Source organism: Sphaerodactylus townsendi, linkage group LG06 (genome assembly GCF_021028975.2).
Source record: "Sphaerodactylus townsendi isolate TG3544 linkage group LG06, MPM_Stown_v2.3, whole genome shotgun sequence".
NCBI lineage: Eukaryota > Metazoa > Chordata > Lepidosauria > Squamata > Sphaerodactylidae > Sphaerodactylus > Sphaerodactylus townsendi.
The window spans coordinates 43,340,241-43,355,459 of NC_059430.1; the positions used below are offsets into that span (position 1 = coordinate 43,340,241).

Sequence of the window (15,219 nt, forward strand, 5' to 3'; positions counted from 1 at the left end):
GCTACCAGATGACTTGATGCTACAGAAGCCGCTGACTGGACTGGACTTTTTCCAAGGAGAGGCTGCTAGGGGAAAGGAATGAAGGAAAACTGAGAGCCAGTGTATACTTAGTAGTAATACTTAGTGTGTCGGACTAGGGCTTAGGTTCAAATCTCCACACTACCATGGAAGTTTGCTGGGTGACTTTGGCATGTTTTTTAAAGTCTATTCTACCTCATGGGGTTGCTTTGAGGATAAAATGGAGCAGAGAACAATGTAAGCTGCTTTGGGTCCCAATTGGGGAGAAAGGGGAGATATAAATGAATCATCTGAGGGGGGGAGGCATATAAAAGAAAAGTAGACTAGTGAATGGGAAGGGGTGAAAGAATCACAGAAATGGGAGAAGATATGGAGGCTGCTTGGAGGAGAGAAAGAAGAAATAGTGTGGGATAGAGGATATAAGTGAAAATGTTATCCCTGCAAGTTCTTCTGGGTTTCCCACTTGTAGGTGGTGTATTATCAGCAGCATAATCTAGAGCAGGGGTAGGGAACCTGCGGCTCTCCAGATGTTCAGGAACTACAATTCCCATCAGCCCCTACCAGCATGGCCAATTGGCCATGCTGACAGAGGCTGATGGGAATTGTAGTTCCTGAACATCTGGAGAGCCGCAGGTTCCCTACCCCTGATCTAGAGCATTTAAATGGAGTGTGCAATATAGGAAAAACTGACTGGCAGAGATATTAGATAAAAGACATGGTAGTTTTTTCCATCTTCAATTTCTAACATAAGCTAGCCCCTGGAAGAGAGCTGTACAGTGACTTCTGGTTCACTGAACAATGTGGCTGGATATCTTTGGACATTCAACTCATCTTAGGAAATATGAATTATGGATGACAACATTTGGAAGATGGATTCTTTCTCGCTCATACACTTTTGCATAGGCAGAACTGGATCCAGATTTGTTTGGGCACTCAGATGACAGAATATCAGTTTGCCTTCCTTTTCCCTTGCCCATTTAATACCATCCATAGCTTAAGGTGGCTTGCAAAAATCCCCAGTTAAGTTCAGACAAATGCAAATTAAATTTAAAAAGCAGTTGTCAGTAGCAGTGCCTTCCACGTCTGCGTTAACAGGTAGGTCTTCAAGGACATCATTTTCCTCCCCAAAGATGTAGTTCATATGATGTTCCCTTTTGCTTGCAAATTATGAACAAGGTACTCAAGTTTATGATCTGAGCTTCATGTGGCAAAGATTGGTGCATTCAAAATATTCACTGGCAAAGAGATACAGGGATGGGAGCAACTGATTTCAGAGCAAGGGAACCCATACAGTCAACAATTCTAACTGCCAAACAAAAAGAAAGGGCAGGGACTCTACCCCATGAGACTAAACCAAAACTCACAAATATCAGAGAGAAGAACATTATAATGCATGCAATAAATACACAATAGCCTGGAGATGAGAAAGTTCACTCATTGCATTTTTCTCTACCCTGCATCTGTTAAAAAGGCCCAACAGCCATATCTGAGGTGGGCGTGGGGAGTACAAAGTTGATGAAAAACAAAAAAGTGAAAGTGGAATGACTCCTAAAAGCTACAAAAGGAAAAACTACGGTAGTCAAAATCATATGGCAAAGAAAGAAAAGGGAGAGATGTTCAATGTATTGTCAAAGGCTTTCATGGCTGGATTCAACTGGCTCTGGTGGGTTTTCTGGGCTGTGTGGCTGTGGTCTGGTGGATCTTGTTCCTAACGTTTCACCTACATCTGTGGCTGGCATCTTCAGAGGTATATCACAGAGGGAAGTCTGTTGCACTGTGTCCAGTGAGAAGGGAATGTTTTAGTGGGCTATAAATTGTCATGTCCCAGAGTGGGGGACCAATCAGTAAGTGTTTGGGTGGAACTTGTTATGCAAAGTGTTGCTAGGTTGCTATATCCATTTTCAAGAAATTGTACCCACTGACTACAATGCAGACTTGTTTTTTAAAAAGTTGCCCTCTCTTTATAATTGTAATGCACTTTACCTGTTTAATCCCTATTCTTTTCTGTGAATGGAAGAGTAGCTACAGTATATGGTACTATATGTGATCACTGTAGAGGTGCTGGCTCAAGGCTTATTTGATATCTGTGGTGTATTTTTGTATGCATTACAACTGAACATTTTGCTTCCGCACTTTGATATTAGTGTAGATTGGTTTACTCTCATGGGTTGACATCTGTGCTAATTTTTTCTGCTTGTTAGCTAAGATCGCAGAGTGCATGAACTCCATTGTCCTGAAGTCACTTGATCCCATTCCTGTATCTCCTTGCTAATAAATAAATGTTGTTCTGTTGTTCTCTGTGGTGTGAACCAAAGAACAGGAATGTGAATGAGTACACTATTCCTGACTTGAAAGCCAAAAGGAATGTCATGATAACATCCAGGAAAATAAATTGGAATTTTGGAAGATGCCAACTTTATGAGTTATATTATAACTTTCATGCTTCCTTAATGAGCACATATTCTTATTTCTTTATTTTTATGTGCTCTAGGGGGGCATCTTCTATATGCTACTTGCCAGGAAAAAACCTTTGCTACTCTGTTACATAGATATCTTTTGAGATAGTCCTGCACGTCAATATGACCTTTGGGTTGAAGACACCTGAGGATGTTATTATTGATTCATCTTTTTTGTCACTTTCAACCTGTGGCCAACCACACCAGCCAAGATGCCTCTTGAAGAGCAGTAAGCCAGAATAAACCATATGACAAGGCCTTTAAAAAATCTTCCATGTCTTGCCTTTGCTTCCAACACTTAGCTCTCATGATTGGGCATGAGCTCACTGCAGCAGCATCGTATCTGTGAATGCAACCCTTGTTTTCTGGGGGGACGGGGTTAAATTGTTTTCCTGGTCTTTTGCTAAGTGACCCAATTCTGCAGCACTCAAGAGACAAATGCGTTTCACAGGCTCTTTAAGGTACATTGCTCTTGTAGGTATTACCAGGTCAAAATGAATTCTTCCTAATCCCTAGTCATAGGGTGCAGAAATGAGGCTTGTCTCCAGAAAAATAAGTTTTTAGCTGTAAAACGAAAGAAAATTTCCTCTTTCTTCATCCCCTTCTTTAATTCTTCAGGGCCCCTTGGGTAGCTGAATGGCAGCTGGGCATCTATTCCCTTCAGTATTAGAAATAAAAAGCCAGGGATGAATATTTATGTGTGTTCATCTCAGGCTTACAGCCAAAGATCTCTGGATTTGGGTAACGTATAGATCCTTGCATTTAATTTTCTGCACAGGACCATAGAGATGAATATTGGGGGTGTTGCTGCAAAAGTTGTGTTGCAGCTGTTGTTGATGTGTTTTTTTGATGTTTTTAATAGGTACTTTTCCAAGATCTGGATTCTACTTTCCTAGAGTGATGAATAATCTCCTTATCCAGAAATGTGTTTTAGCTGAAAATGGTCATAAACATACACGGAACTTTTAAGTTGTTCTTGACTATTAGATTGGCAGTGTAGACATCTGTTAAAGACTATCATCAGTGTAGACACATGATGAAAGTACTCTTAGGCCCTTTCCGCACGGGCCATTTATGGCGCCCTGGGGACGGCAAAAACACCGTCCCCAAGGAGCCGTTCGCACAGGCGGTGCTGCTAAAACGCAGCAGCGCCGACCTGGCTCCCCTCCCCCACCCCAGGGCAGCGTTAGGCCACCTCCAAAAACCTCCCTCCTGGAGGGAGGTTTTTGGAAAACAGCGCTTTCCCGCTGGCACGGTGCGAACGGCACCGTCGGGAACACGCTGTTTTCCCCGTCCCTCTCCCACTCACCTCGTCACCTTCGTCGCTCTACTGGACTGCTGAGACCCTCCCTCGCTGTCCTCCGACCCCTGGAGGTCGGAGGGCAGCGTGGGCGGGTCTTAGGAGTCCAGTAGGGTGACAAAGGCGATGAGGTGAGTGGGGGGGGGGGACAGGGAAGAGGCGGAGCCGCCTCTCCCGCGCTAGCCTCTGCGGGGGCCGCTCACACACTCCCGTGTGAATGGCCCCCACCCCTCCACCGGCAGAATTCCTGCCGGTGGAGGAGCGCCCTTTCCGCAGTGCGGAAAGGGCCTTACTTACGACTCATGGTCATATTCTGTACCACTCAATATGGCTTTTGTATGCCACTGCCAGCTGTGTAGAGTTGAGCACCCCAAACTCCTATTAATTTCAGAATGCTTTATGGACACATTGGTGTGCACATTGTTTGCAGACGTAGTTTGTTCTCATTATGCTTTAGTTTTGTCTTTTGGAAGAAAATTTTGGTTTTGTGATTAGCAATGCAGAATTACTTCAACCTACAAGCCCACGGACTTCTCATGCTTTTCAGTTTCTCATATTACATGTTTATTAAATGCTGGCCTATACTTTAGCAAACACATCCCGCCCCCCCCCATTCATTCATGAGCAGTGCAGGTTCTTCTTAATTCATATTCACATACTTCTGCCAGCCAAAGTGACTAGTGTTTTCACAGAAATGTATTGTATTCTTGATGACGAAATTCAGTGTGCCAACACCCTTCCAAGAGTTCTGATTTGCATACAAAAATAAATATAGCTCAGACCTTAGACAGAGTGTACAAGCAGGACAGTTAATGTTTTCTGCAGTAGAAGATGATGTATATTCTTCACACATCTATTTCTATGATTACCGGTAATTAATATGTGCATGTAGGTGGGTGGCCTAGGCATATAATCATTTATCAAAATGTCTGCTCAGGTTTGACTGTTAGCAATTTTGCACTGTCTGCTTTCATGGTGCCCAATGAGAAAAGGTGCTTAGCCTTTCAGGAATCCAAATAGAAGCACTGGGATGAGGATTCTTCATTTACTTGAAAACCTTTGGTATAATTTCCCCTCTTTTATTGTCTACTTTTGGCCCCCTGGGTATCTTCTCAGCTTTCTTCCCTTCCCCCCACTCATGTATGAGTTTTAAGGAATATTCATAATTGTCAGGGCTACAGTGTACTGCTCATAAAACCCCAGAAAACATTGATTCTGACTGGAGTAAACCAAGCAGCTTATAAAATTTTACAGCAATTCATCCTAAAAGCTTTGTGTAGGATGCATTTTTAACAGAGGCAATCTGGGTAGGGTGGTTTGCATTGTGGTTTTCATGTCATTTTCTGTTCTTTCCCATTTTCCTCAGGAGTCAGAGTTGCCAGAGAAAATACAAATGTAAGAGATCTGATCCCTGTTCTATAGCCATCAGTGAACCTAGATGTTGTTAAATATAGCATTGTTTGTTATGTTCTGAAATAAGGAACAGTTAAATGAAGGGATATGCCAGAAGTCCTAATTATATGTGGCTGCATTAAAGGTTTATAGAGCAAGAATATTAGTGTGCAGCTGCTCAGTGTGCCAAATGAGGGCTTAAGTTAGAATTCTAGAATCATCTCAATGAACAACTGAGAACAGCACGGGGAATGAATAAAGCAGGGCCCCTAAGACTGTGAAACGTCCTCTGCAAGATTTGTGAATTTCCATTTGCATTGACCTTTAGGAAAAGCGCACAAGATTTTTTCATTTTAAGAAATTGTAATTTTAATGCTTTTGTTTCAGTTCATATTACGGAACAGGAAAACTGCAGAAGAAGGCTAAGATGATTGAGGTGCTGGAGTACCTTTTCTTTGAGGAAAGGCTGAAGAGATTGAAACTTCTCTGTTAGAAAAAAGGCAACTCTTGGCAGGGGCAAGATGCTGGGGATAAATAAAGTGGATGAAGAAAACTTTTTCTCCCTCTTCCAAAGCATTAGTGCTCCCAAGTTCCAAACTTACTTCTCTTCCAAAGTGTGTGCTCCCAAGTTCCAAACTTGGCAAATAGCAAAGCAAAGTGGACAAAGCAAAGTATTTCTGTTTTTACAGAGAAATGAAAGGGTGAGATACACTGCCAATGGATGTAGAGTTGGTTACTACATGGATGGCCTTGAAAGGGGGATGAGACAGGTCCTTCAGAGGCTACAGCCATTGTAGGGAACCTCAGCAGTCAAATAAGGAAACCCCTGATCAGTGCTTCATCAGGGAAGGGCATTGGCTTCTCTGCCCTGTCTATTGACCCTCCAGGGCATCTGATTTGCTGTTGTGTGAAACAGGATGCTAGACTAGATGGACCACAATTTAGACCCAGCAGGGATCTTCTTATGTTCTTAATATTACAATTGGTAACATGTGATATATCTTATTCTTTCTTTTGTTCATAAAATGTTATAGAAATTTTAGGAGAATAGTTAATTACCCTGTATTTGGATATTGTTGTTTTTAGCTCAAGTTAATGCAAATATAAAATTTGCATAACTTAAATGAACTATTTATGCAAACTATGTAGCATCAAGCTTCTAAACCATGTTAAATGAACTTTGAAAACTGATTAGGTCAAGTATGATGTGCTATGACAATTCTAGATTTAGTTACATTATTACTTTTAAGGTTTTAGAATTATTCATGGTTAAGATTCAGATGTTCAGTCTGGGGCGGGGGGGTCCTTTTCATTGCAAGTGCCTTCAGGCGCATTATTTTATTTCTTGTAACGAACAATTTGCACAGATAATGTAAAGGGGTGCGTTTTGGTTTGAATATCGTTGAGTGTGATTTATGCCGGCTCCTTGACTTTGCTAGTGCCACTAACCTCAGCCATTGAGAATTAAGCCTGCTTCTGTCTGTGTCCTATCCATCTGACCTCCAATGCCCCAGTCTTGGGTTGGCTAGTTTTCCTGAAATGGTTTGATCATATCCAAAGATAATTAGAATAACATAGTGAACATTCTTCTAGTTGCAGAAGTATTTTTCACACATATCCATGCAAACACTGTGGTTCCTTCATTATTTTTTTTCTGCTATAGTTTGGTTATCCAGAGTGATAGACTGCTTTTTAAACTGAACAGCTTCTTATCTCTATAGTAGTATGATGTAGTGTGGTAAAGGTATCAAAGAATGCAACCACTGCATGTATATTTCTCACTTGTGAAGACATACAGCTTTCTTAGGCCATGTCCTGTATTACTTGGACAACTGGATCCTAGTTGTGAATGTATCATTTACCAAAACTGGACTATTCACTGAATTAACATTCCAGGGAGTCCTACCCTCTCTCCTACAGTCAGTGAAAGATCTTGAGAATTTTTCGTCTTTTCTTTCTTCAGTTCCAAAATCCAAATGCTTTCTCGCCACCTTTCCGCTTTGGGACAGTTCCCAATGGCAGTACAGAGAGGAATATCCGCAACAATTATGAACTGATGCATGCCTACATGGTGAAGTTCAACCAAAGATCAGTGCAAGATGCCCTATCCTCACTGAAGACAGGGTAAGTGCTTCCTCCCAAATTTATTTATCATTGATGATAATCTGTGTGGGAGATCTCTCTTGCTTCGAGGAACTTTCTCCTGAGCATTCCTGGTAGCTAAAAGTGATTCTTCTGCCTATTGTTTAAAAATGTTTTTTTCTGACAAACTTTTCATCTGGCCTGTTAAAGAGGGTTTGGCCCAAATTTTCCTAACCTTCTGTTTGCTCAATCATCTTGAAGGAATCCAACCATTATATATAGTCAGTTAGGGCCCTGAACAAACATTATATAACGGCAGTTCTGAATGCTATGATTACTGCAGGGAATATTAGGGTTATCCTGGTGTTTCCTGCTACAGACATAATTTGTAGACATAATATCTGCAGGTTCATAAATCTTTAAACATCTGATTGCACACTTCTGAAAACCGTGATTGTGTCAGGATTCTCAGGCAGGTATTTAGCTATGAATTTATGTATGATGTCTGTTATGGATGGATTCCAGTGTTTTATTTGAAAAAAAGAACTGTTCTGTTTTGAATTGTGGTGAAACACAAAGCTTTCTCACACAGACATAGGCCCAGCACATCGGACTGAGTAGAGAAAGGAAGAGAGAATCATCATGTGGGTATTATACCTTGGAGTTCTGACATAGTAACCTGTCAATGTGATGATGAATCAATGGAGAACTTCCAGAGTGTGGCACTTATGCCTTCCTCTTTGTATTCAAACTACTTTTGCACACATACCACTTTCAAGCCAGGCACAAAATATCCTAGGATCCTTGAGGGAAAGGTTTATTGAGCAAAGCAGCCTTTAGCAGGAGTTTTAAATGCACCCCACCCAACTTTTTGATTGGCCAGGAAAGAGAACTCCCTGTCCCTGAGAACCTCTAGATAATGGGTTGCAAATCTCCCAGCCTTCTAATGTTTTGCCAGACACAGATGCATTTTGTGAGAAAGCCTGACCAACCTACCATGGTGTGTGGAGATGAGCTAAAGATTCAAAAGTGTTCAGTAGTGTGATCAGTTAGTAAAGATTATTAAAAAGTTTTGTTGGGTTATTTGCAGGGGGGAGGGGTTATTACCAACAGACCCTTAAGTTTGTTTTGTTTCTCCACATACATATTCATTTTGTTTCAGTTATCATTCACAGTGATAATGAAATTCACATTGTTGAAAGCTGCCCTGAGCCTGTTTGGTGAAAAGTGGCTTATGAAGCAAACAAATGAATGAACAAACAAAGACAGCTGTGAATCACCCACCGGCTGCGGTTGCCTCTTGGATTGGGGTGGGTGGAGCCAAGGTGACTGCTTCCGCCTAACTAAGGGCGGAGGCAAAGCCTGGGCCATGTTGGGCCAGGGCTGACATCACCCAGAAGGGAGGGCTAACTGAGCCTTTAAATGGGCCAGCCCTTCTTTGTGCCGGCCATGGGCTGTGGCTGGCCGACGATTTGCCCACCCACCTCTCCCTGGCTTTTATTATGATACTGCCTGTTTTTTCTGTCATAGCCATCGGCAGTAGCGCATGGGTATTGATCTGGAAGTGCCGACAGCTGCAAGAGGCAACCACCCTGCCGAACCGGCAAATGGGGATCACCTCTTGCCAGGAGCGTCTGCCCGGCAGAGCCCCTCAGCAGAGCGAAGCCCAATACAGGGCATCCGCCCGTGGGAACTTCGCTAGGAAGCAGACAGGCCAGATCAAGACCCATGCTACGCCTCACACTTCTGTTTGTTGTTTGGTTAATAAAATGGCTATGGCCAAGTGTTTACCCCAGCAAAGAGTCTTGTGTGGTTATTGGGAGAGGATCCACCCAGGTGGTTCCCACCCTCATAAGGCAAATAGGTCCTTTTCTTATCCCCTGATCTTAATTTGTATTTTCACGATTCCCCCTTCAAAATACTTTTCTTAGTGTTTGAGGGAAAACACTAAAGAAGCTGGATAAAAATGTTGTGTACTTGCACCAAAAAGATATTTAAAATAATGATAGAAGAACAACTGTAAAACCAGCACCAGAAGAATACAAAAAGATACAATTTTAAAACAATAAGAACTTGGAAAATCCCCTTTCTAAAAGCACAAACCTTTTAAAATGTAAAACCTTTTAGAAACAGAGAAAATGCAAAGCAGTTAAAAATTCTATAACAAGCGAAGAAATGAGAATCCAAGAGCGCAATTCTTTTGAACCCTTCTACAAATAGCACAAAGCAAAACCAATGACAAGTATTTTTAAGAGAACCAGAAAGGAGAAAAAAAACCTCACTCACACCCCCACCCCCCACAACAGCTCCCCACAACAGCTCCCCACAGGAAAGCAGAAAACACATTTACTTGTATTAAACAAAGTCCTCTGTGGGGAAACCAATCCTGAATACAAGAACAAGAACGTTTTCTCAGGCTAGCAGCACAGCAGCAGGCAGCGGAAAGTCAAGAGCAGCAACTGTAACCTCTATCTGTGGGTTCTGTGGGGCAGAACTTGGAATGAGTTTGCAACAACAAATTTTAAAAACAAAACGGTTTACTTTCTTAACATATAACATCAACATTTAACATCACATTTCAAGGTCCTGTTCAGGTTGCATTTTCAAGTCCTTATATTTACTAGCTCTACTCTCGGAAGTATTGCTAACGGTCCAATTCTTCTTTGCGCGAAATTGGGTTGAAACTCCTAAAAGACTCCAAGCGCCTCTGGCGATGAACATAGGATTCCAACACCCCATGATAAAAGGTTTCCAGGAGAACTCTCACCCTTTACAAACACAAAAAGAAACCCTTAACAAGGTGTTAAGGGCTTATACAACCAAGGTCTGGTAGCCTTGTCTCCAAACTATGAGCTCTGCAGCCTTCTGCTGCTTTGAGTCTCCACCCCTTTCTGGGTCAACCCATTCTGAGCATGCGGGTTACACAACCACACCAGCAATCCAAAAATATCTAGCCCTGGAATGGGCTAGCATCAGGCCTGTTTTTTTTATCCTTGCTGCCAATGCTCAGAGAGCACGGAAGGCCATCAGACAATCACCGTGACCGGATAGCCAGTTCTAGTGTTCTCCTCAAAGTCCAGTAACATTTCTTGGGAGAGCTACCTCTCTCCCTCATCCCAAGTGCCCAGGAAACCAACAAAATGAAAGAAAAACAGGCCTGGGAGCCTTAAAATGTTGGCTGTCAATATTCAGGGTCCAGTAACTGTTATTCAGAGAAGACTGAATATTGTTTTGGTTATCTGAAATACATCCCCTCCCCCCCCCAAATCAGTAAGTTATCTTTCAGATATATAGTTGGACTGGAAATATCCAAATACATATCTTTTTTTTTACTCCCATTTAAGTGGAAGTATGACAGAAAGGATATCAAGTGGAGGCTGTGTTGGTTTGAGACAAAATGGTGGAGGAGCAAAAGGGTAAACATGCTTGCAGTTTGGGCTTTGCACTACCCAAACACTGCTATGCAGTTCTTTGTACCCATGCAAATAGGTACACTGTGTAACATGACAGAAGTATAGAAATACTTGAAACAGTCTAGTATGTGGTTTGATCAAAAAAGCTACTAACAGAAATACAAGGCTGCAAAAATTGGCTGATATGAATGGACCCTTGTTGTTATGAGTAATTTTTCTGAGTCCACACTGATTCTGTTCCTCAGTGTGAGGTTAGTGGGACACTATAAAACTGAAGTTACTGCCCACATAGGGAGACATAACTTGATCTCCTAGCCACTTGTCATCTTTAAAAATGCCCATGGGACTCTTCACAAGAGCAGGGGTCCTATCCAAATCTAATTTGAGTAATTAGGTTTTGCTTAGTGCTATCTCTCCAGCTGTTTTGCTTTAAAATAGTCTGCTTTACAGCCTTAATTCACTGTGCTGTTATTGGTAGACATGTTGCTGAATTGCTGCTGCACTCATAGCCAGAAAAAGAATCATTGTTCAATAGAGAATACAGCTGTTTATGTGGACTTTAGAGTATCCTTAGACTCTTTAGCTTAAAGACTACTGTGGAAATGCGATGATGCTACGATTAGTCTTCGTCATATCACTCAACCGTAACTCTCCACAAATCATTCTTCCTTTTTTTAATGGTCGTTGAGACCACACTTGAATTCTGCACTTCAGTGGTATGTGATTTAGATTGATATAATTGTCTCCTTGCTGTTTTGTGCAGGAAGCTGGATGCTTTCATTTATGATGCAGCTGTGCTAAACTACATGGCTGGCAGAGATGAAGGCTGCAAGCTGGTGACCATTGGCAGTGGGAAGGTCTTTGCTTCAACGGGCTATGGCATTGCCATCCAGAAGAATTCTGGCTGGAAGCGGCAGGTGGATCTTGCAATCTTGCAGCTTTTTGGTGATGGTAAGTTGTAGGGATGAGCCCCACGAACCCAGCAGAACCTCAGAAAGAGAGCATGGAATGCCTGTGCCATCTGTGTCCTTCTGGGCACACACGCTCACCCATCCCCCAGACCCCCTGTGAGTCACAGGTCATGAACTACCTGACTTATGGTCACCAGGTGTCCCAGACAAAGGGACAAAGGGGCGCTTGCCCCCAGGTATGGATTAGACCCAGACGCGAGCGTTTCCTCCCGCACGTAGGCAAGCCCATGATGTCATGTATCATATGATATTCTCCCGCTCTCCCGCCTCCCGTTCACGCCCCTATCGTAAACCCTAATAAAAGGTGCCAGGGACTAGCACACGGCAGAGTTGCATAGTGAGGTAGATGTACTTACCATGTAGAATGTTGCAAAACTGGCAGAGAGTGGCTTTGTCACTTTTCATTAAAGGATATGGTTCTTTGCTTAATGGAAACTTTGCTTTTTATGTATTAATGACAGCATTAAGGAGATACCTCTAAGAATACACAGAGTATCCTTTCAAGATTAATTTTTATTAAAATTTTGAAGATATGAAGAACATATTATATACAGTACATACCAAATATTGTAACATTATGCTTCAACAATACACACATAATGAACTCACAAAGTAAATAGAAACAGAGCATTCAAGCTAAACTTCCTATGTCCTCTTAGTAATATTATACATCTTTCTTATCCTCTATCTTAATTTACAGGATGATTTAAACTTAATATTCTGTAGTAACAATTTGTACTCTTATCTGTCAAGTTAAAATATCTTGTCCAATACTCCCAATTTTGTTTATATGTTTCATGTGGCAAATTATGTATTTGATGTGCCATTCTATCCATTGTATAAAAATAATGTACTTTAAGTTTCCACTGTTCTACCTGAGGCATTTTGTCCGATTTCCACTTCTGTGCTAATACTACCTTTGCCGCTGTTATCATGTGATACAAAATATGCATATGTGGTGTTAATTTCTGATTCTTAGATAGTGCAGGCTCCATTAAATAAGTGATCGGATGAATGGGAAAATTACATCCTATCAATGTCACTATTTCCTCATGAATCGTTTTCCAGTACTCAAACACCTTGTCACAAGACCACCACACTTGATGAAACATGCCTATTTCTTTTTCACAGTTCCAACATAGTGGAGAATTAGATTTATCTATTTTAGATAAAATAAGAGGAGTAGTATATCCTCTATAAAACATTTTCAAGTTATACTCCCAGATGTTAGTGTTCGGAGTATGGTACTACTCCAATACCTGCTCCACTAGTCTAGTGTTATCAGATCCACATTAGTTTTGACCCAATCTATCATACAACTTTTTATTACTTCCCATTGCTTGCAGAGATGCTAGAAGGGAATCCCAGTTGACTTTGTTGAATGCTTTTTGTGAATCCACAAAATCATAGCAAATACACAGAGTATTAAGTGGCAAAGGTTATAGAATCTGAGGCCCTTTCCGCACAGGCCAATTAAAGTGCCCTAGGGACAGCAAAAATGCCATCCCTAGGGAGCTGTTCGCATGGGGAGGCGCAGCTGCATCGCAGCCGCACCGCCCTGGCTCCCCACCAGCAGCGCGAAGCCTCCATTTTCCCACCTCGCTCCCTGAGCAAGGTTTTTGGGAAACAGGGGCTTCCAGCCACTGCTGTGCGAACAGCAGCGGCTGAAAGGCACCATCCCCCCATTTCCCGATCAACGTACCTTCTCTGCAACCTTCTGGTGTGTCGCCCAGGCCTGGGGACACGCCCCCCTGCCCTGCAACACCAGAGCGGTCGCGCAGGGCAGGGGGACGTGTCCCCTGGCTTGGGCGACGCGCCGGAAGGTCGCAGGGAAGATACGTCGATCGGTCGACGGTGCAGCGCTGCGCCGTCTTCCCTGCCTTTACCGGGACCCTTCGTGTGAATGGTCCCGGGGTGTGTGTGTCAGCGTCTTATACACTGACACAACCCCAAGCATGGCCGTGTGGAAGCGGCCTGAGCTTGCTTATCCAAACTTATCTGTACACCTTTAAATGCAAAATGAATAATCATAGGAATATTTGCAGATAAACATTTTTGTTAGTTCTACCAGAACATTCTGATCTTGGAAGTAATTGTTAATGCAGTATTATAAGAAATAAAAGTGGGAGCAGAGATATTTAGGAATGAAATTTGAGTTAGTTTTCCAGTAAAATGAGTCTGACAGAAGGTTGCCCCAAGTGTGAATCTTCCAGACTTCTCCAAGAATGGCACTGAAGGTTCCTGGCTCCCCTTGGGGTGCATTCACCATGCCCCAAACTGCATAGACCCAGGCAGCATCACTGCACTTTCCTCCAGGTGCCTCCTCAACACCCCTGTCTTCAACGGCATGTCAGGTTGCACCCCACCATTTGGCAGGCAGGTCTTCTATGTCCCTGTACTCTGTGGGACTATCTCCCCCAGCAGCAAAGGCTGACAGAGAGGAAGTGTCAGGCCAAGGAGAAGAGAGGCTGGGGAGTCCTGGAGCTGAATGTCTTTTGCCGCTCCCATCCATTCTGAGGTTGCTGAAGCTTACAAAGGTCAAGCTTAAGCCAGGTTGAGAGCCTCCAGTTTGATATGCCCAGGGATATGCAACAAAGAATCATATTTACTTTTATCTGCAGGAGCTTTACATGGGTGCGGGCCGGGGGGGGGGGGCAGGAAGGGGGACCTTAATCATTTGATCAGTTAAACAGCATTCAGAACATAATAATTCCACAGTATAACTACTCATTGAGTAAAGAAACATTTCCTTTTGCCTGTCTGTGCCTATTGCATATCAACAACCTAATTGGACACCCATGTGTTCTAGTATTATGAGAAAGGGGAAAGAAGCTCCCTCTATCCATGGCATGCATAATTTTATAAACCTCTATCGTATAAACTGCTACAAGCCCATGTAAGTAAGGGGGAACTCTAAACATTGAATGAACAAACAAATCATTTCCTCCCTTGGCCTTCATTTTTTGAACTAAAAAGTAGCAGATTCTTTAGCCTTTCCTCATTGGAAAAATGCTCCAACTCCTTGATCATCTTGGTTGCCCTCTTCTGTACTTCTCCCAGCTCTGCAATATCTTTTTTGAGATATGGTAACGAGAAGTGTACACTCTATTTCAAATGCAGACAAACCACTCTTCTATATGAGGACCATACAGTATCGACTGTTTTAGACTCAACCACTTCTCTAATTATCCCCAGCATAGAGTTTGCTTTTTTCACCATTGCCACACAGTGAGTTGACAGCTCCAACATACTTTTCAGTCACTGCCTTAGCCAGTTCTGAACCCATCAGCATATCTTTACATTTAGGATGTTTTGTAGAAACTGAAATGCTGTCATAAAATATGGGAGTACCAATCTGCAAGGTGTTTCTCCCAAAGTAACAAATGATGTGTCTCTAGAAAGCAGAAGCTTCCATAGTTTATCTATGCAACATGAGTTACTAGCAACAGTTTATGGGAAAAGGGTTGCAGGGCAATTTTTAGGAAGTGGCACATTACAAATTGTCCACTCTTAACAAGTATAATGAACATTAAGCAGAGTTATGTTCAGTTTTACGAGATGCTGACTAAGATTCTTAAAAGCCTGGA

The 15,219-nt window shown here is 42.4% G+C and overlaps 1 protein-coding gene across 1 annotated transcript in view; it reads left to right on the top strand.

The window, feature by feature from the left end:
• Positions 1-15,219, top strand: part of GRIN2B (glutamate ionotropic receptor NMDA type subunit 2B) — a 375,653-nt gene that overhangs the window by 347,205 nt on the left and 13,229 nt on the right. Inside the window, exons 10-11 of the mRNA XM_048499864.1 lie at positions 7,130-7,290; positions 11,425-11,612. Of these exons, the coding sequence (XP_048355821.1) occupies positions 7,130-7,290; positions 11,425-11,612 (349 nt within the window). The remainder of the gene's footprint in view (positions 1-7,129; positions 7,291-11,424; positions 11,613-15,219) is intronic.